Genomic DNA, 23,247 nt, shown 5'->3' on the forward strand with positions numbered 1-23,247 from the left:
GATTTCGCACAAACACTATGGTGGGTCCCAAAGAGTTTACTCAGTACGCAGTAGGCAATCCATTTCCCTCCCACCAGATGGGCGCGAGTCCCTTGAAAATTAGACTTCAAAAAAAAAAAATTTTTAAAAGTTTAAAAAGAGTGGCCAGAGCCGTAGTTTGAGCGTACGTCGGGGCATTTCTGTAAAAATCCTGAATATAAATATGCCCCATTTGGTTTCTCATATCCGATCTTGTTTTAAATAGACCTCCTTCTCTCTTCTGATTCCACAAGAAGGAGAAGAGAAGAAGATGGCCCACCACTGTTATGATATTGCCGAGTTCCTACTCCTCACATTCACTATCCTTCTCTCAAACTCCGTCAAAATCACAAGCAGAGAGGCTCTTGAAATTGGTAATAGAGTAGATCGTTCTTGGACCCCACACAATACTCCTCCAAACTGCTCAACGCCTACGCCTCCACCTCCACCTCCACCTCCAAAGTGCTCAACACCTTCGCCTCCACCTCCACCTCCAAAGTGCTCAACACCTTCGCCTCCACCTCCACCTCCACCTCCAAAGTGCTCAACACCTTCGCCTCCACCTCCACCTCCAAAGTGCTCGACACCTCCGCCTCCACCTCCAACGTGCCCAAAACCTTCTCCTCTGTCGCTCGATCTAGACCCGTGCCTGTTTGTAGACATCAGGATATACAGAGCATACAAGGTAATCCAACAGTTCAAGGTCAATATCACATCAGATGAGCAAAACATCACCAATTCATGGGTGGGCGCTGACGTATGCGGAAACTACACAGGCTTCTACTGCGACAATCCACCAGACAACAAGTCAGCGATCGCACTCGCTGCTATCGACTTCAATGGCTTCAAGCTCGGCGCAGCATCAGTCTCAGAATTCATATCTCAGCTCAAGGATCTAGCCTTCTTCCACGCCAACTCCAATAATTTTGGAGGGACAATCACGGCCGATGTCGCCAAGCTTCCATACCTCTACGAGCTAGACCTAAGTAACAACAAACTGACGGGTTCGTTCCCATTGGATATCCTCAACGTCGTCAACCTTACATTCCTAGACATCCGTTTCAACTCTTTTGTGGGGTCTGTCCCTTTCGATCTCTTCAACCTACAGAAGCTTCCCAAGCTGGAAGTTCTCTTCCTCAACAACAACAACTTCTCGTTGCAGATTCCTGACAGCATCGGGCAAACGTCCGTGAAATACCTCACCCTGGCCAATAATCAATTGACGGGCGGTATCCCACGAAGCATTGGCAACTTATCCAATACGCTGGTAGAAGTACTCCTTCTGAATAACCAGCTCTCAGGCTGCCTACCATACGAGATCGGACTGCTCGAGCGAGCCACGGTGTTTGATGTGGGAAACAACTGGCTAACGGGCCCACTCCCATGCTCCCTCGGATGCCTCAAGAGCGTGGAGCAACTGAATTTCGCCGGTAACTACCTGTACGGTCATATACCGGAGGTGGTTTGCCAGCTTGGGAACCTGTTGAACCTGTCTCTATCCGATAACTACTTCACTTGGGTGGGACCCGCATGTGAGGAGCTGATCTGGAAGGGAGTGCTTGATGCTAGGAAGAACTGTATTCCTGGCCGTCCGTTGCAGAGGTCTCCCGAAGAGTGTTTTCACTTCTTCTCAAAGCCATTGCAGTGTCATCATTGGCCTTGGTATGATTACATTCCATGTAATGATGATTGGGCGAGCGCTCCATCTAATGGCCCCTCGCCTGCATCTAATGGCCCCTCGCCTGCATCTAATGGCAATGGCCCCTCGCCTGCATCTAATGGCCCCTCGCCTGCATACTCGCCCCTCTTCAAGCAACGATCGTGACAACTGTTTATCTCCGTATTTCTCTCTGATTATCTGTACAAGAGGAGAAGAAGCGTTAGTATACTACTTAATAAGAAATTAATTATCCAGCCGTCTTTAATATCACACTTGCAATGCTTAGGGAGATCTGGGCCATTTATCATGTCAAAATGTATTAATACGGAGGTCTAGCTTTATCATGCATACAAAATGGGCTCCGCATATTCTCCTAAGGGCCTGTTTGGGAGCGTGGATTTGGAACCCACTGGATTCGCAACCCCCAGTATTAGAAACCCCCTGGATGGGCAATCCTCTCGGTGTGTTTGGCACCCTGGAGTGTGAATCAACTTTAATTCAAAAATACCTATACATGGTGTATTTACGGGGGTTTGAATTTAATTACTAAATCAACTTTAATATCCCCAATTAGTGAGATATATAATTTTTGACACTATGGTTGTGATAAGCCCGCTAAAATATATGCTTTGCCTAAAAATGATGAAATTCTAAGTCTCAGATGGACCGCAAGCACAAGATCATGTCTGAGTGACTAACCAACGATTTTTAACCGTTGATTAATATGGACAATGTTTGGATGGTGCTGGACAATATTTGGACGGTGCTGATCTACATGAACAATGTTTGGACGGTGCTGATCATCGTTAGTGGGCCATGTGCCCAGTAGAATGATAGTGTACAGTGACATATATTTATACCTGCAACTATTGAAATGATTTTAGGTGTAATCCAAGCTCTCACCTTGGATTACAAACCCCCTCAAAGAGGGGATTGGGAACCCCCTGGATTGGCAATCCCCAGTTGCTTTATGCTGCCAAACAACCAAGGGGATTTGAAACCCCCTCTAATCCCCTCCAATCCCCTCCAATCTAAGGTGCCAAACGACCCCTAAGAATAATTTTTTACCTCTAAAAGTGCGCTACACATATTGCCACCCAGATTTTTTCTCCCAATAATTCGAGTAATGCACAACCCAACTTCTAACACATGGAATTTCTTTGGCCTTAACATAATTTATGTGGTAGATCCATACTATTTATCAACTTTTTCATATCATTCTAAGAGTACGGGCCCAAAAAATAAGGTACATTCAAGATCAGGTGATCAACCTCACAAAAAGCAGTAGGGATTGAACAACTACCTTAAAACCTTCGTGGAGTCCTCCATTGTCAGGTTTTTTTGCCATCTAACCTCTTAATAAGGTTATACAATTTGTCATCTAACCTCTTCATAAAGACCTGTTTGGGAGCATGGATTTGGAACCCCCGAATTTGAAACCACCTAGATTTGGAATCCTCATCCTACAGCTCTGCGTGGTATATTTTCAGAGGTTTAAATTTAATTACTAAATCAATTTTAACATCTCTAATTAGTGATGTATATAAGCCCGCTGAAATATATGTTGTGCCCGAAAATGATGAAATTCCAAGCCTCGGATGGGCCACAAGCACAACATCATGTCCGAGTAACTAACCAACAATTTTTAGCCATTGCTTTACATGGAAAATGTTTGGATGCTGTTGATCATCATATTAAAATAATTATAATGATGCAATTAATAATCTAATTGTTTTTCGATATCATTTTGTGGGCCATGTGCCCAATAAAATAATAGTACGGTGACACACGTGTTTTACATATAACTATCGAAAGGATTTTAGGTGTAATCCAACTTTGCGGTGAATTTGAAACCCCTCTTTGGGAGGATTTGAAATCCCATTAATTACTTTATGCCGCCAAACAAGTGGAGTTGAAATCCTCCAAATTCACGGTGCCAAACAACCCCTGAGGTCACAAATATCAGCTTGATCATATCTCCTCGATGTTCCCGAAAAGTTTTCAATGATAAGCGCCCAACTCCCACCATTTCCTGTAGTGCAGCGCCTTAGATCTGCATCTCATTTTACCAGGTGGTAGTGCATGCTTGGTGTGCTACATACCATCGGGTTGGCGTCACCATGTTGTATTATATCTATACCGTCCACCCAATTTAAATATATTTTTAGGGCCTGCACCGAAAAATGAAGCAGATCCAAAGTTCAGATGGACCACACCACAGAAAGCAGGGGATTGAACGTCTGCCGTTGAAAACTTATGGGGCACGGAAGTTTTCAATCAATTTTATATTTGTTTTTATTTTTAATTTCATCAATGTCTATGTCGGCATGACCTTATAAACAAGTTCGTATTAGGAAAGGTTTCAAATCATTGTCCCCGCAACTTTCTATTTTGTGGTCCATAGGTCCTATTTTTAGCTGATGACCTGAAGTGATTTGCCCCTTGAAAGTACGGTGTGATATAATATACATATCCTATCATGATGGGAGACGGATTGGTTACTCCCCTTGCCACCAGCCCGGTGGCTGATGGTCAGTGCTCTGTGGGCCCCACCATGATGTATGTGTTTCATCCATTCCGTTCATCCATATTTAAAGATCATTTTAGGGCTTTCACCAAAAGATTAGAGGATATTAATCTCATGTGAGCCACACCAAAGGAAAACAATAGTGATTGGATATCCACCATTAAAATCCTCCTAAGGCTCACGGTACTGTTTATTTGACATCCAAACTGTTGATTAGGTCATAAAGGCCTAGATGAAGGGAAATACAAAAGATAAGCTTGATCCAAAACTTATATGGTCCCCAAAAAGTTTTTAATGGTTGATGCTCATTCAACACTATTTCCTGTAATGTGCTCCATTTGATATTTGGATATAACTCGTTTTTGGCTTTATATCATAAAATGATCTGGAAAAATAGATGGACGGCATGGATGAAAAAAATAAATCATTATGAGGCCCACAGAGCACCGTCTATCAGCCATTGGCTGATGGCTGGGGGAGTAGCCACTCCGTTTCAATCATGATGGAGCCACAAAACTTAATAAGTCAACACACTACCGAGCACACCACTCAATCCGGCTTCGGCATTGGAGACGGGATTAGCGGTAACAAGTTAGTGGGTGTTATCCTAAAATAATATATTTTTTTTTTATATCCATCCTGTCCATTTATTTTTCCATCTCAATTTAAATATTATTTCTAATTTTAAGAAGATATAAATCTCAGGTGGAGCATACCACCAGAAAAGGTGATGAATGACTCTTACAAACTTTTGGTGGTCCGCAGAAGTTTTGGATCAATCTAATCTTTGTATTTTCAAATTCGTCCAGGTTATCAACGAGTTAGATGGCAAATAAAAATTACAAAAATCTTAAGACAGGCCCTTTGGATTTTTTAATGATGAAGAACTCAATCACTACTGTTTCCTATGATGTGGTCCACCTGATATTTGAATATACTTAATTTTTAGCACCAAGTTTTAAAATGGGCTGGAGAAACGGATGGACAGCATAGATATACAACAAAGCATCAAGGTGGGCCCCCACAGTAAGGGTAACACCTACTAAGCTGTTTCCCGGGTAACACCAAATCCGCCCCCGGGACGGTGGATCCCGGATACAGACTCGGATTGCCTATTAGTGCTGGCAGAAGCGGGGTGGCTGCCGGACAGTGCTCCGTGGGCCTCACCATGATGTATGTGTTTTATCCGCACAGTCTATCCATTTTTCCAGATTATTTTATGAAATGAGCGTAAATATGAGACATCCACGTCTCAAGTGGACCACACCGTAAGAAAACAGTGGTAATTGAATGTCCACCATTAAAATTTTCATATGGCCCACTGTAACGTTTATTTACCATCCAACCTATGGATTAGGTCACACGGACGGAAAACAAAAATATCAGCTTCATCCAAAACTTTTGAAGTCCCGTTAAGCTTTTAAGTGTAGGCATTTAAAATGGCCTTAAAAATTGGATATACAACACTAATAAAACACATATATCATGGTGCCACATACCACCGTCCATTAGCTATGGGGCTTTTTTTCACACGCGCACTCACACCCCCACGCACCCACTCATGTAAGTAGCGGGCTACTAATAACCCCAGCAGGCAATCCGTGTCCATCGATTCCACAGAGGTGGGTGAGACCCCCTAATTGTGGGGCCCACCATGATGTATGCGACTACATTCATGCCGTCTATCTTTATTGAAAGCTCATTTTAGGGCATGATCCAAAAAATGAAGCAGATCCAAATCTCATATGGGTCATAGTACAAAAAACAGTGGTAATTGGCCATTAAAATTTTCTTGTGGGCCGCAACTTTCACGCTCCAAATTCAAGAACCAGGCTCATAAAATTTTCAGTCACCGAATCCGATGTCGATAGTCTCTCATGAGCCAGGTTCTAATCCTAGGATCCTAGAAAGAAGAATTTCAGGATAAAAGGTTTTTTTTTTTTTTTTTTAAATGTAAAAGAGCATAACCACAAGTGTAAACAAATCACAAAAACATCATCACCACATATCTACTACTATAATCTTTGAGTACAGTGCTGAAAGGAAAAATACATAATATAACAAAACTCCAAAAAATCAAAGACATGCTCCTGCCTCATTGCTGCTACAGTCTAGTATAACCTGCGCATAACGAATGTGCATAAGTTTACTACGAAGCTTAGAGAGTGCGTGCATATGTGCGTAATGCATGTGTTAAGCATACAAATGTTAGAGTAAGCGAAATGATGGAGGCCAAACTGACAAGTCCATAAATACTATCAGTCTTATCCAAGTTATGCGATGCAAAGACATACTGGGCCAAATGTCATATGATGAGGATACAATACAATATGCAAATCCTGGCAAGTCCATATATATCGTCAGCCCTATCCAGGCTATGCAATGTAAAGACATATTGGGCTAAATGTCATATGTTGAGGATGCAATGTAATATGCAAATCCTAATGTCTAATCCACATCTCAGTTCGGTTCTCATATAGAATCATCGGGGTCTAATACACTCTGACACTGGCCTACCGCCCCATCGCGCGCATGACACGGCGAGTGGAAGAAACCTCATTATCCACCTCGTCAGTGGTATGCCAATCCCCACCTGGCTCTCCAATAGAGGACCCATTTCACGAGCTAATCAGATTCAACCTAGCATATAACCGCCTTCACCGGGGTGAGTAAGGTCACACCCCCTTCCAACCAACCACGACACAGTGGGAGACTGTTTTACTAGTATTTGGCACTCAGGCGCTCATGTTATCTACTCAGTCTCGACTTTGGAGCATCTTATTAGCCCACAAGATTTAGAAACTTTCACACCGGGACATCTTACGTGCCTTGTAAACGCAACCAGATTTCCGATGTTCGCACTCAAGCTGCCAACCATGATAATCCTGTGGTGGCCACAACTCTGATGTCGCTAGAGCATGATGCAAATGCATTATGCAATGGATGAATGCATGAGACCATCATCCGAGTCATGCAACCATGTCATGCAAGTCGGGCATACATGATCATCTCTTATGGGTCCCCTAAAAATGCCCAAAGTTTTAAAGTCGTCAATGCGGCCTTGCCACGCATAAGCAAGTCAAAAATCATGAATTAGTTATCATCCAAGTCATGTACACATGATGCAAATGTGATATGATAACATACGATCATAACCACTATACATGAGGTGTGTAATATTGTATCAAGCATAAAGTAAGTCTAAATCAATATAAAGCAATGTTAACTCGAATGTAAAAGCAATGCTACATCTAACGTAAAATAGTGTTTCATCAATATAAAGAAAGCATAATATCAACATAAAGGAAGTGTTATAACAATCATAAGTGTAAACATCGCATAAGTCACTAAGGTAATACTACATAAATTATCAAAGAAGTATTGTACTAGCACACACGTAAAATATCGCACCACATGATAATGGAAATTCATCATTCATAACGGGTGGAACCTACTTGGAAACTAAGTTTATCGAGGCCATAGGGCTATACTTAAGTAGTCTTACAAGAAAATAGACCCACTCAGCAGGCCAGCACCTAAGCGGTCAAAACATACAACTATCGGCATCCAAACGGGGTAATAAATTGTAGGATCCACAAACAATCATAGTGGGCCGAAATGGTCATCAAAGTGGGCCCTCCAACTATCCTTAAGTAAGGCCCAAGATGGCAGCCCGCAACCAACCAAACACAGGCCTACGATGGGCTCAATACATGCAATGTGTGGAACCCAAATGGTAGCTCAATAGTAGAAACACGACATAAACCACAGGGTTAGCCCATGGTACGACCACTACATATAAATTCAGGAAATCCTAATGGGCAGCCACAACATGAACAACAAGACAACTCATGATGTGAGTATCATTTACTCACTAAAGAGGACCCACGATTAAGTTGGATTTCATTATGGGCTCCACAAATCTAATACGGATATGACTAGGTGGGATCCACTTGAATCTACCCTTAATGGGCCCCGCATACTCCTACATAGGTGGGCCTATAGTCGAAAGGCTCACTCATAGCAAGCCATGTGGGCACATAAAGAGTTCAAGATGGGTGCCATTCGTAGCCTCTAATTACAACACAAGCATGCTCATAACAGCCTAGAAAGGCGCGACATGTGGGGTTCACCGAAAATTGTGGTGGGTCCCTTAAATGACACTAAGGTGGGGAGTATAATGTCCTAAAGCCGGGCCCACAAGGTGGCCTATTAGGATCTCAAACATGCCCTATAGATGAGCTAGCAATGAAAGAACATGGTGAATGTAACGTGCATAAACCAAGGTAGGGGCTACCATGAGCCACGCCTATCATGTGCTGTAAAGTGGATGGATAGCATGGTTACGCAATACATCACTGAGTCAAGGTCCATGGTGGGTCCCACTAAGGGTGTGGGTCACAATTAAACTTTATAGTGGTTCCTAGGAATGTTTCGATGGAGACATCGTATGGTCATCTTTTCTTTGGTGCGGCCGGCTTGAGGGTCTGATTGGCCTCATCTATGGGCTTATGACCTAAACTGATATGGAAAGCATATGTATGGTATGAATAAAATAGATACATCATGGCAGGTCGTAGATAAAATACAAACATGACGGTGGGTCCTGGGAAGGTCTCAACGATGGACACCATTGTCCCTCTCTTCCTTAAGGTGTGACCCACCTGAGATATGGATTGGCCTCATTTTTGGGCCCCATCTTAAAATGAACTGGAGGGACAAATCGGTGGCATGGATCAAATAGATACATCGGGGTGGCCCCACAAGGTGAGCCCTGCTGGATAGTGTGCGCAGTGGGTCCCCTTGTGTGGCCCTCAAATGCTTTGAATCAAGTTGATAGTTGTATCTTCCCTACCTCCTGGCCACACTTGGCTAGGGTATAGGTCATGTGTTGCCCGTGCCACCATTAAATGGCATGCAATCCACACGATGGGCCACATAAAGGTTGCAAAGGTGGATATCATTGTCCCCACTATTTCTAGTGGTGTGGCCCTGTCTCATTTTGGCTACCAGATGGGTAGTATGGATGAAACACATACAACATAGGGGATCCCATGTGTGGGCCCTACTCCACACCCCAAATGGGCATCCACCCACCCAAGACGCTAACTGGAGGTCTCAAATTCCTTTATTATATATATGTTTGGTTTTGGTCACACCATCAAAGTGGCCCACCACAAGGATGATATACTCTGTTCACCATGTAAGCTAGCTCGAGTGAAGCCCAATAGGCCTGACTAGGACTGGTTTGCATAAAGAAGGACCCCACACCAGGCCTTGGAAGGTTTCAACAGCAGGATTTTGTTTCCTTCCGTGTGGCCCACTTGAGACTCGAATCTGTCTTATCTTTCGGCTCATGTCCTAAAATGATTTGGAGAAGTCAGTGGATGAAACAGATTAGATATATACATCAAGATGGGTCCCACATATGAGATCCAAAATTTGCCAAGAATGGTTCATGCCCACATGTATGGCATTCATTAAATTATTATTATTATTATTATTATTATTATTATTATTATATTTGTTTTATGTTTTGCATACACTATTAAGGTGGGCCCCAAGTGGATGATCTAATCCATCCACTGTCTTGGTCAACTCGAGTGGGGTCCAATAAACTATATTCTGGGGTGATTTGGATGATCAAGGACTCCACAGCAGGCCCTAGAAGGTTTCAATAGATAGGCACTATCCCCCTTAGTATGGCGCATTCAAGATTCAAATCTGCCTCAAATTTTAGCCCATGGTCTAAAATTATCTAGAGGAGATGGTGGACAGTGTGGATTAAACACATACATCATGGTGGGGTCCATGAGTGAGGCAGTCGAAGGAGGCTTTCGCCCTCACGTCACTAGGCAGTAACACCCAGTGACACCTTTTCTTTTTGTTTTTCTTTTTTCCTTATGTGTTTTTGTTTTCTGTTATGTGGGTTCCACGAGTGGATAATCCATTCCGTCCATTATGTCGTCCAAATCTCTGTGGACCAAAGGCATCTAATGTTGGTTAGGTTCCATCAGATTCACACACAATAGTATGCCTTAGAAAGTTCCAACAATGGGACATTGTTTCTCTTAATGCAGTCCACTCAGGACTCAAATCGATCTCATTTTTTGGCTCATTGCCTAAAATAATATGGAGAAGGTGGTGGATGGCGTGGATTAAACATATACATCAAGGTGAGCTCCATGGCTGGGACGCCCCCACCCCACGTCTGCTGGCTGACATGAGGGGGTGCTCCCACCCACCATGGGCTATGGTGTGGTCCACCCGATTGTTGGATCGGCTTGATTCTCGGGATCCACGGCTAAAATGATCCAAGAGATGGATAGATGGTGTGGATCTAAGAAATATATCAATATGGGTCCCACAAGTTGAAACCCACTCCACAGCCCATGCAAATGGCCTTGGTTATGTGCGGGTGCTCCCAACCTTTAACCCTCAAGCTTGTGGTGTTGCCCACCTGAGATACAGGATTGCTTCATTTTTTGGACCAACAGCCAAAATAAGTTGAAAAAAATGGATGGACAGTATAGATCAAACATAAAAGTTATAGTGGGACCCACGAGTGGAAGCTCCACCCTTCCCCTGTTGTCACGCCCCAAACTCGAAAAACGGGCTCACAAAATTCTCAATCGCCGATTTCGGTGCCGACAGCCTCCATAGTGCCCCATTCTCGGATCCCGGCACTCACATGCCAGAATCCGATCCTGGGATCCTACAAGGAGAATTCTCAGTATGATTTTTTTTTGTAATGGAGCATAACCACAAGCATAACCAAGTCACAAAATAATAACACCACATATCTACTATATCAAAAACTTTAAGTACAATGCGAAAAGGGAAATACAAGGTGATTAAAAGGCTCCAAAATAGCCAGATGTGCACTCCTACCTCAGCGCTACTGTTGTTCAACGCTACTTGCATGCAACGGTCGTGCATAAGCTTATAAAAGCTTAGAGGGTGGTATAAGTGTGTGCACAAGGCAGGCGCCAAGTGTACAATATCAGAGTAATGCAGAAATACGATGTAAGTCCATGAATGCTATCAACTGTACCAAAGCTATATGATGCAAGGCATGAATGTTTTCAGCCATACCAAGGCCATGCGATGCGAGGCTTGTGTAGTCAAATGTCATATGCGAGATGCAAAGCAAGCATGTCAGTCCTCATCAAGTACACATATTAGTACAGTTCCTCTCTTAATATCACCGGGGTCTAATACACTTCACACTGACTGCCTCCTCCCTAGTTGCATAGCCAAGCAAGTGGAAGAGACCACACTATCCACCTGACCAGTAGTCTGCCAATACCTACCCGGCTCGTCAATAGAGGACTCATTTGTAAGCTGGTCAAACTCAGCCTAGCTTATAACCCCCTCACTCGGGCAGATAAGGCCACACCCCCTTCCAACCGACCACGACACAGTGGGAGACGCAGCCTACTGGTATTCGACACTTGGGCGCTCGTGTATCCACTCGGTCTATACATTAGAGCATCTCCTGGTACCAAAAAAGTTCTGAAATTTTCACCCAAGGACATCCTAAGTGCCCACAATGCTAGAGCCAATGTTTTCGGTATCCGATACGACCATCCACGATGTGCCTGTGGAGGCCACGGCCCTGATGTCGCTAGGGCGTGCAATGATCACAACACACAATGCGAAATGCATGAGTCACACTGTCAGTCATGCAGCAATCTTGCGCGTACCGCGCGATCATGTGGGGCACTCCATCTTATAAGGAGTCCCGTAAATGTCTCAGCCCAACGGCTTATGCTATGATCAAACATTCCTCATATCAAGCATACATATGATGCATATGGGCATGAATCATGGAGTTTTACTAAGCATGTTATAAAGTGATGAACTGTCCTTACAATGAAGATAGGCCTAGATGGCCTACACACAACAAGTACTGGCCTATCAATGTGCCCTAGGGAGAGTTATAATGCGGACATTTAACTAACATTATTCTTACAATGTGGACATCAAACCATCATTACTTCCAAGGCATAGCCCGCTATAAAGGCCAACACATAAACCACGGTAGAATCACATTACAATGGGCCTTATGTACATCCCATTGGGCCTCGACCCATGGACCTTCAATACATCAATTGGGCCCCATAATGTGGGCCTTATTTATACCAAGATGGGCCACAATGGACGAGCCACAAATACATCAAGATGGGCCTCAATAATGGGCCTTATATATATAAAGATGGGCCTCGACAACGGGCCTTATACGCATCAAGGTGGGCCTCAACAACGGGCCACAAATACATCAGGATGGGCCTAATCACATGGGCCTTATGTATATCAAATGGGCCACACCAACGGGCCCCATGTATATCAAATGGGCTACACCAAACTATAAGTGGTGATAATGATTTCCACCATTAAAATTCCTAAGGCCCACCATAACATATATTTTCCATCCAACCTGTTCATAAACTAACATAGTGATAGATGAAGTGGAAGCAAATATCAGCTTATTAGGAAACTACTATGGCCCCTTAGAAATTTTGAGCAATGGGTGTCATTGTCCACTACTTTAAATGGTGGGGTCCAATTGAACTTTAGATCTGACTTATTTTTATTCTTAAGCCTTAAGACGAGCTTTCAAAATGGTGGAATGGCTTGGATGCAACACATGCATCATGGTGGGGTCCACACACATGGCCCACCAATTAAATGGATGGTTTGGATATAACACAGACATCAAGGGTGGGGCCTACTGACCGTCCAACAGATGCCTGGATGGCATTGATAAAACCATACATGGTGGGTTCCACCATCCACTGCCGTGGACGGTGTGAATAAAACACATACATCATTGTGGGTCCAACGCGGGGCCCACCATAGCGTTTGTTTTCTATCCAATCTGTTAATAAGGCCATGCATACTTGGATGAAAGGAAAAATAAATTTCATATGATCCAAAACTTCTATCCCAACAGGGTTTTAATGGCAGCCGTTCAATCTCACTGTCTCCTATGATGTGGGCCACCTGAGCCACATATACGGCTGAATTTTGAAGGGGGGCCCACTGCCCTAAGGGGTCATCAAGTGCATGGTGTGGATGTTCAAGACACATCATGATGGGGCCCACATATGGGTCCGTAGTCCCTGCTGCCCGTCCGCCAAAACGCAACAGCAGCAGGCACTGCCTGCTTATTATTATTATTTTTAAAACAGAGTTTTTCTGAGGTTTTTCGTAGGTGGGGCCCGCATCAGGTAGATCCGACCCAACCATTGGTCACTATGGCTCAAGACAAGTCAAACAAGCCCAATATTCGATATATTTTTGTGTATAGAAAAGACAGGGGGTATTTCAACGGTAAGCACGTTGTTTGATATGTTATAGCCCGTCCGAAAGTCGGATTGGCCCCATTTTTTAGCTCAATGCCTAAAATGGTCTGTGGAATGGGATGGACGGCGTGGATTGGACCCATTCCTCAAGGTGGGGCCTACATGAGTGGCCCACCAGAAATTTTGAATCAAGCTAATAATATATATATATATATATATATATATATATATATATATATATATTATGTTTTTTTTTCTTCTGATGTGCGCATAACCCACTGCCCGTTCACACTCCACCAAATCACGTCCAGTGTCCCTGGACACTGGACGGACAGCATGGATATTCTACATCAAGGTGGGTCCCATGTGGATGTGGCCCACTTGATTTGGGTCCACCTAATATTTCTGTTTTCCCATCTCCCTAAGGTAGGTCCTACATGGTTTGGACGGTGTAGATGCTACACGTCCATCAAGTGGGTCCCACGAAGGTGGATGACTTGGATAAAATGCATACATCAAGGGGCCAGCAATAAGGGAAAAGAAAGAGAGAAAGAGAGAGATCGAGTGATGAAGGGACCCCGGCACTATGGGCCCTCCCTTCTATGATTTACAACATACATCAAGTGGGTCCCATTACATATGGGCCCACCGATCAAAATCAACGGTAGAGATCCTTTCTCCACCGAAATGTAAGGTCTAGATGACCCTATCCATGCAAGGAAAATAAACATCATGATGGGATCCATGGAGAATGGCCCCATCATGGAATGATTATGAGAATCAAGGTGGGTCATCTGCCACATCTAGGGTCCAGAGTGAGACCATGCCATCAATCGATAGGCCTCACTTGGCCCATCATCAAAACATAAAAATCTGGCCTATAAAGCACTCACCGTTCGATCTTCTTAGTCCGTTGGAAAGCCGATCTCTTTGTGCTTCACTTTGATGGAGGGTGATGAAAGGTGAATGGCTAGGATGAAGGTTTTTGGGATGGGAAGGTGGGCCACCAAAATCACTTTTCTCTCTTGGAATGCATGGATGTGCACTTCTCTTGCTAGCTTGGAATTTGTGTTGAGAAATGAGGGAGAGAGAGAGAGTTGTAAGGAGAGGTGATGTGTGATGGAGTGATGGAGTGATGGGAAGTGAGTGATGGGGTGATGGGCATGTACTTAACATGTATGGGTGTGTAAGAGAGAGAGAGGGAGAGAGTTGACTTTGGGGTTACTTTTGGGGATGAGACATGTACTTGACATGTGAGGTGATTGATTAGATTGATTTGACATGTCATAGAGATTCTCTTGAGATTACAAACGCACGACATTTCTTCAAAATAAACGTCGACCCACATCTCCCTACCAGGGTATCGGATTGGTATGCAAGATGTGGCGTTGGAACCGCAGCGACGGTGCGGTCGCAATGGTACAATTCTCAGATTAGGCCGACTCAAATATATGGGATACGACTTAGGGTCGAGCGCAAACGTTGATCATCATTCGCAGGTTGCTGGAATTTGACAGGAAGGATCGCGAGATTCTATGGAATGGTACGAACTAGGATACGGGCTTTACAGCTCTCCCCACCTAATAAAAATTTCATCCTCAAAATTTAAATTAGAACACGACAAATACAGAGTTCATAAGGGAGGAAAATCCCATCGCTATAGATATAATCATCAAACACCTAAGAGATGGGGACAACGCCCACGAATATCAGCCTCTTACTCCCATGATGCCTCGTCAGCAGTATGATGATCACATTGAACATTGGATCCTGGAACAGAAACGATCAAAACTATATAGCCTCACAATCTCAACGGTAGGGAGCTATATCAGAAAATCTCTAAGTTATTCGAACTCGGGGATCTAATCATTCTAAGTTCTCAACAATCATCGAGTGAAGGGTAGCTATCAGTAAATATGTGATGTTATCCTCAGGTATTCCCAAGTTATGCTCTGATACCAACTTCTGTCATGCCCCAAACTCAGAAAACGGGCTCACAAAATTCTCGATCACCGAATTCGGCGCCGACAGCCTCCGTAGTGCCCCATTCTCGAATCCCAGCACTCACATGCCAGAATCCGATCCTGGGATCCTACAAGGAGGATTTTTAGTATGATTTTTTTGTAATAGAGCATAACCATGAGCATAACCAAGTCGCAAAACAATAACACCACATATCCACTATATCAAAAACCTTAAGTACAATGCGAAAAGGGAAATACAAGGTGATCAAAACGCTCTAAAATAGCCAGATGCGCACTCCTGCCTCAGCGCTGTTGCTGTCCAACGCTACCTGCACGCAACGGTCGTGCATAAGCTTACAAAAGCTTAGAGGGTGGTGTAAGTGTGTGCGCAAGGCAGGCTCCAAGTGTATAATATCAGAGTAATGCGAAAATATGCGGTAAGTCCATGAATGCTATCAGCTGTACCAAAGCTATATGATGCAAGGCATGAATACTATCAGTCATACCAAGGCCATGCGATGCGTGTACTGTGTAGTCAAATGTCATATGCGAGCTACAAAGCAAGCATGTCAGTACTCATTAAGTATACATATCAGTACAGTTCCTCTCTGGATATCACCGGGGTCTAATACACTTCACACCGACTTCCTCTTCCCTAGCAGCACAGCCAAGCAAGTGGAAGAGACCACACTATCCGCCTGACCAGTAGTCTTCCAATACCTACCTGGCTCGTTGATAGCGGACTCATTTGTGAGCTGGTCAAACTCAGCCTAGCTTATAGCCCCCTCCAACCGACCACAACACAATGGGAGACGCAACCTATTGGTATTCGGCACTCGGGCGCTCGTGTATGCACTCAGTCTAAACATTGAAGCATCTCCTGGTACCAAAAAGGTTCTGAGATTTTCATCCAAGGACATCCTAAGTGCCCACAATGCTAGAGCCAATATTTTTGGTACCCGATACAACCATCCACGATATGCCTGTGGAAGCCACGGCCCTGATGTCACTAAGGCGTGCAGTGATCATAACAAATAATGCGAAAAGCATGAGTCACACCGTCAGTCATGCAACAATCCTGCGCATACTGCGTGATCATGTGGGGCACTCCGTCTTATAAGTAGTCCTGTACATGTCTCAGCCCAATGGCTTATGCTATGATCAAACATTCCTCATATCAAGCATACATATGATGCGTATGGGGAATTATCATGGAGTTATACTAAGCATGTATATAAGTGATGAATTGTCCTTACAATGAAGATAGGCCTAGATGGCCCACACACATAAGTGCGGGCTTATCAATGGGCCCTAAGGAGAGTTATAATGTGGACATTTAACCAACATTATTCTTACAATGTGGACATCATACCATCATTGCTCCCAAGGCATAGCCCGCTATAAAGGTCAACACATAAATCACGGTGGAATCACATTACAATGGGCCTTATGTACATCCCATTGGGCCTCGATCATGAGCCTTCAATACATCAATTGGGCCCCATAATGTAGGCCTCATATATACAAGGTGGGCCCCAATGGACGGGCCACAAATACATCAAGATCAGCCTCAATAATGGGCCTTATCTATATAAAGATGGGCCTCGACAATGGGCCTTATACGCATCAAGGTGGGCCTCAACAACGGGCCACAAATACATTGTGATGGGCCTAATCACATGGGCCTTATGTATATCAGATGGGTCACACCAATGGGCCCCATGTATATCAAATGGGCCACACCAAACTATTAGTGGTGATAATGATTTCCACCATTAAAATTCCTAAGGCCCACCATAACATATATTTCCCATCCAACCTGTTTAGAAACTAACATAATGATAGATGAAGTGGAAACAAATATTATCTTATTAGGAAACTACTATGGCCCCTTAGAAATTTTGAACGGTGGAGGTCATTGTCCACTACTTTAAATGGTGGGGTCCACTTGAACTTTAGATCTGACTTATTTTTATTCTCAAGCCTTGAGACGAGCTTTCAAAATGGTTGAACGGCTTGGATGCAACACATGCATCATGGTGGGGTCCACACACGTGGCCCACCAATTAAATGGATGGTTTGGATATAACACAGACATCAAGGATGGGGCCTACTGGCCGTCCAGTAGATACCTTGACGGCATTGATGAAGCACATACATGGTGGGTTCCATCGTCCATAAAATAAAACACATACATCATTGTGGGTCCAACGTGGGGCCCACCATATCGTTTGTTTTCCATCCAATCTGTTGATAAGGCTACGCATACCTGGATGAAAGGAAAAATAAATTTCATATGATCTAAAACTTCTGTCCCAATAGGGTTTTAATGGCAGTCGTTCAATCTCACTGTCTCCTATGATGTGGACCACCTGAGCCATGTATACAGCTGAATTTTGGAGGGGGGCCCACTGCCCTAAGGGGCCATCAAGTGCATGGTGTGGATGTGCAAGACACATCACGGTGGGGCCCACATATGGGACCGTGGTCCCAGCTACCCATCCGCCAAAACGAAGCAGCGTTCTGTTGCTGCGTCAGCAGTAGCAGGCGTTGCCTGCTTATTATTATTATTATTATTATTATTATTATTGAAAACGGAGTTTTTATGAGGTTTTTCATAGGTGGGGCCCGCATCAGGTGGATCCGACCCAACCATTGGTCACTATGGCTCAAGACAAGCCAAACAAGCCTAATATTCGATATATTTTGGTGTATAGAAAAGACAGGGGATATTTCAATGGTAAGCACGCTGTTTGCTATGCTATGACCCACCTGAAAGTCGGATTGGCCCCATTTTTTAGCTCAACGCCTAAAATGGTCTGTGGAATGGGATGGACGGCGTGGATTGGACCCATACCTCAAGGTGGGGCCTACATGAGTGGCCCACCAGAAATTTTGAATCAAGCTAATAAAATATATATATTATATATGTTTTTTTTTCTTCTAACATGCTCATAACCCACTGTCCATTCACACTCCACCAAATCATGTCCAGCATCCCTGGACGCTGGATGGACAGCGTGGATATTCTACATCAAGGTGGGTCCCATGTGGACGTGGCCCACTTGATTTGGGTCCACCTAATATTTGTGTTTTCCCATCTCCCTAAGGTAGGGCCCACATGGTTTGGACAGTAGATCCTACATGTCCATCAAGTGGGTCCCACAAAGGTGGATGACTTGGACAAAATGCATACATCATGGGGCCAACAACAAGGGAAAAGAAAGAGAGAAAGAGAGAGATCGAGTGATGGAGGGACCCCGGCACTATGGGCCCTCCCTTCCATGATTTACAACATACATCAAGTGGGTCCCATTACATATGGGCCCACCGATCAAAATCAACGATGGAGATCCTTTCTCCACCAAAATGCAAGGTCTAGATGACCCTATCCATGTAAGGAAAATAAACATCATGATGGGGTCCATGGAGAATGGCCCCATCATGGAATGATTATGAGAATCAAGGTGAGCCATCTACCACATTTAGGGTCCAAAGTGAGATTCATGCCATCAATCGGTAGGCCTCACTTAGCCCATCATGAAAATATAAAAATCTAGCCTATAAAGCACCCACCGTTCGATCTTCTTAGTCCGTTGGAAAGCCAATCTCTTTGTGCTTCACTTTGATGGAGGGTGATGAAAGGTGAATGGCTAGGATGAAGGTTTTTGGGATGGGAAGGTGGGCCACCAAAATCACTTTTCTCTCTTGGAATGCATGGACGTTCACTTCTCTTGCTAGCTTGGAATTTGTGTTGAGAAATGAGGGAGAGAGAGAGTTGTAAGGCGAGGTGATGTGTGATGGAGTAATGGAGTGATGGGAAGTGAGTGATGGGGTGATGGACATGTACTTGACATGTATGGGTGTGTAAGAGAGAGAGGGAGAGAGTTGATTTTATGGTTGCTTTTGGGGATGGGACATGTACTTGACATGTGAGGTGATTGATTGGATTGATTTGATTTGTCGTGGAGATTCTCTTGGGATTAAAAATGCGCAGCATTTCTTCAAAATAAACGCCAACCCACATCTCCCTGTCAGGGTATCAGATCGGTATGCAAGACGCGGCATTGGAACCGCGGCGACGGTGCGGTCACAATGGTATAAGTCTCGGATTAGGCCAACTCAGATCTATGGGATACGACTTAGGGTCAAGCGCAAACATTGATCATCAGTCACAGGTTGCCAAAATTTGACGGGAAGGATCGCAGGAGTCTACGGAATGGTACGGACTTGGATGCGGGCCTTACACCTGTAACCTCCATGTGTTAGGACGCTGGATAGTTCCAGCGTCTCTAATGCTGTGAACGTTCATTGTCTAGAACTTTGTGTGTGTGTGTGTGTGTGTTAAATCCGGCATGTAGTTGGGTCCATACGAGAGATTCGAACCATCCAACAAGTTGGTCAGTTCAAGATGGCCACAGGAAGCTTTAGATCAATCGATTTTGATGCCCTTTCCACCATCCAAAATATGTGTCCTAAGTCATGAGTTAGATGGAGAATACACATCAATGTGGGCCACACAAGGTGGTTGTAACGCCCTGAAATTCGGGGGTCGAACAGGAGCCCAACTCCCGAGTTCCAACACATCACTTATGCAACATAGATAATGATGATTAAATGTTGTCTGTATTAGTGTATTAAACATGAGTAAGATTTTACCAAAATAACATATCATACTCCAGAGATAGTTAAATTTCGCAAGCGAAAGACTGTGATAGATATATAAAGTATATAAACTGATGTAGGTCTCCAGAGTGTGAACATGTTACCAGGTTAAGTATATACATGTATACTCTAAAAATGAACCAAATAAATATACACGGGTGTTCCAAAAGTATAAAAATAACAAGTGTAATGGGGTCTAATCAGTATCCCTGTAACCCCGTCGATCAGATCATTGTCTACTTAGACCCGCCTGATAGCTGCATGTAGGAGAACTCCTTGTCATCTTAAAAGTTTGGCTTTGCCTCAAAAGCATCGCCATCATCTGCGTCTACAAAGGGTCTGGTTGGTGTTTAAAACACCGTCCAATAACATGGGAGTGAGTGATCAACTCAGTGGAGCTATGAAGCAAAGGTTAACATGTTATCAATTCAGTCAAGCGGTAATGATAAAACAATACAACAATCAGGTCCTAAGTACTCTTATTAATGCAAGGATGGTATGTGATAATGATGCATGCCCTCGCCTACACTCCCTCTGCGACATTATCTTACGATCACGGCATGCACCCCTTCTTCTGTCCACTTCCTTGTTAAAGTACCGTGCAATGCGATGCATGGTCGTGTTAGTCAAGTTCTTAATTAGACATATTCATACAGTAGGATTGGAAAACTAAGGCACCTCCCTTTATATCATTTACCCAAACATCAATCCATCTAGGGTCGTCAATCCTAGTAGTCACATACGATAGGCAGTTTCCACATCGCTACGGAGAGGCTCGTCACCTCAGCGTAGGCCTAGTTTATACTCTAGTTTACTACGGAAAGGCTCGTCACCTCGATGTAGACTTAGTGTATACTCGAGGTCACTACGGGCTTGTCACCTGATTATAGGCCGACAACTCGAATACAGTGTCCTATACCACCGTATTCGGCTCACGAGTCTGGGTTGCTCACTGGACACTATGGGGAGGCCCGTCACCCCAACGTAGGCTGACAGCACGACCACGGTGTCCCATACCATCACGCCCGGCTCATGAGTCTTAGCAAATCGAGGTACCAAGGTTAAGCGGGCTTTACACTGGTAAGTTGGTACCTTAGATTCAAATAGTAGCGTCCATACATGGTGAACATAGATTAGGCCAATCGGGTTGCTTGACAAGCTCGACTAGTACGAGCGTACGTTGAGCTGATCGACATGGAGCGCGTAAGCACTCCGCGTGGCCTAACCACTGTCGACTAGTAGCATACGACTCGGATTCCTCGAACCTATTTGGTGTGGTGAAACGACCTTGGCGATAACTCGAAAATCATTACCGATCGCCTGGACTACGTCATAGCCCCAAACACATTTCAAGCAATTGTATATGCATTTAGTAGCCAAAGATAACATTTGACAACTAAAATCAAATATAAATCTTACTTGAGCAATTCGACAAAACACATACTACACATGTTACCGTACATAGGCATTTCATCCTTAACTCACATAGTAGTAAGATAGCTTATACAAAAGATACTATAACCATAGTTAAGGGAATTGAGAATCATATCTCAACATCCTTATCACATGCTTTTAAACAAGCATTTTCATATTCAGGCATTTTATCAAACACTTAGGCTACACATATCATATACATGTAAGAAAGTAGTTATAACAGGTATTATAGCAAATCCCTTTACAGAGGGTTCATTATACGTACAACAATCATGTATTCTCAGTCAATGAACATGACAAGCATAAATCATAATTCCATACTCATTCAATCATTTCAACAAACACGTTGAATGCATTAAAATCAACATGGTCCACGCACACATATATATAGTATATGAAAAACGTCGTATCTACGCACATGAGACAGCAATCAAGTCAGTCATAAATCATTACTGACATTGAAAGCCTTAAAAACCATAACCTAACATTTATAGTCCGCACCTTTCGCCGGTAGACTCGTAACGAACTCAGTTTAAACCCTGAGTCTTTGTCTACAGCACGACGGCAACCTATAGTATGAAATAGGTTAGCTATTTCATCATTTACTATATTTGAATATCTAAAACATATTAGGGATAGGATTTTCTTACCCAAGAACGGAGTCGGAATCGCCGGGATAGCGATACAGACAAATTGATTTGGCACGTGGAGTGATGGGATTGAATCCCAGGAACTCTCCCACTTTCTCTCTCTTTCCTTCTCTCTTTACTCTCTTCTCTCTCCTAGGGTTTTGTAAATTCGTATGGAATGGGAGAGAGGGTTTAAGGCCCTTATATAGGCCCAGAACTGATGAGATTGGCCCTAAGGCCATGGTATACTTAGGTTATAGTCAAAAGTTAGTTATTTCGATCCAATGGAGCACATCTGGATGCCTCTTTTCTGCATATGGTCTGAGGAAAGTCTCCTGCCATTGGATCTATGCCAGGTTAAAGTTTCAGTCTGATTGGATTAGTGGATCGATCGCTGAGGGTCAGTTTCAGTTCAATGGTCATCAACACTCGATCAAGGTCACAAGTACACTGACATGTGTTGAGAAATTTTCCTAATCCGAGGGTGTATTTGGGTCAGACTCTGACGATTTGACATGTTATTTTTGGCTTGCAAGCGAACAGCCCAGATTACGTAAGTTCGAGTAGATTTTCTAAAGATATTCGTGTCTCTCACACACTTCACTCTGGGCTCAAGTTGTGTGTTTCGGGATACTATCTGGACTTGATTTTTGAGGTGGTAATTAAGCCCAATAAGGTGGTCATTAGTGTATAGCTTCGTGGTAATCGGACTTTCGACGCGCGGTCCAGATCTAAAACGGAGTTTCAAGCTACTCCCGAGAGCAATTGGGTCTTGAGATTGATCCTACGTTTTTAGGTATCATAGCTCCAGCGGTTCTACTCGTTTTAGGTCTTGCAGTTTGTATTTAAAGTGGTTTAACCTAATCTACCAATAATTCAGTTTAGTTCTTAATTAATTTCCGTCTAATTTCTAAAGGATTCGGTCCGTAGCGATTTCTGCCTAAGGTGGTACTCGGGTCTTTGTACAAATTTTTTCGAGACGTTACAGTAGTCCACGCCATGCTAGCATACAGAGCATGCTTTAGCGTAGCCCACTTGTGGG

At 43.7% G+C, this 23,247-nt stretch overlaps 1 protein-coding gene across 1 annotated transcript; it reads left to right on the forward strand.

Annotated features, from left to right (window-relative positions):
- The first annotated feature begins 245 nt into the window (after positions 1–245).
- LOC131228819 (uncharacterized protein At4g06744-like) lies at positions 246–1,843 on the forward strand. Its single transcript, XM_058224677.1, has one exon. The coding sequence runs from the start codon at positions 290–292 to the stop codon at positions 1,841–1,843; it is 1,554 nt and encodes a 517-aa protein (XP_058080660.1). The 5' UTR covers positions 246–289.
- The last annotated feature ends 21,404 nt before the right edge of the window (positions 1,844–23,247 follow it).

This window comes from Magnolia sinica, chromosome 16, assembly GCF_029962835.1.
Source record: "Magnolia sinica isolate HGM2019 chromosome 16, MsV1, whole genome shotgun sequence".
Lineage (NCBI taxonomy): Eukaryota > Viridiplantae > Streptophyta > Magnoliopsida > Magnoliales > Magnoliaceae > Magnolia > Magnolia sinica.

Coding starts and splice junctions, on each gene's coding strand:
- LOC131228819 (XM_058224677.1), top strand. CDS start 290: ATGGCCCACCACTGTTATGATATTGCCGAGTTCCTACTCCTCACATTC.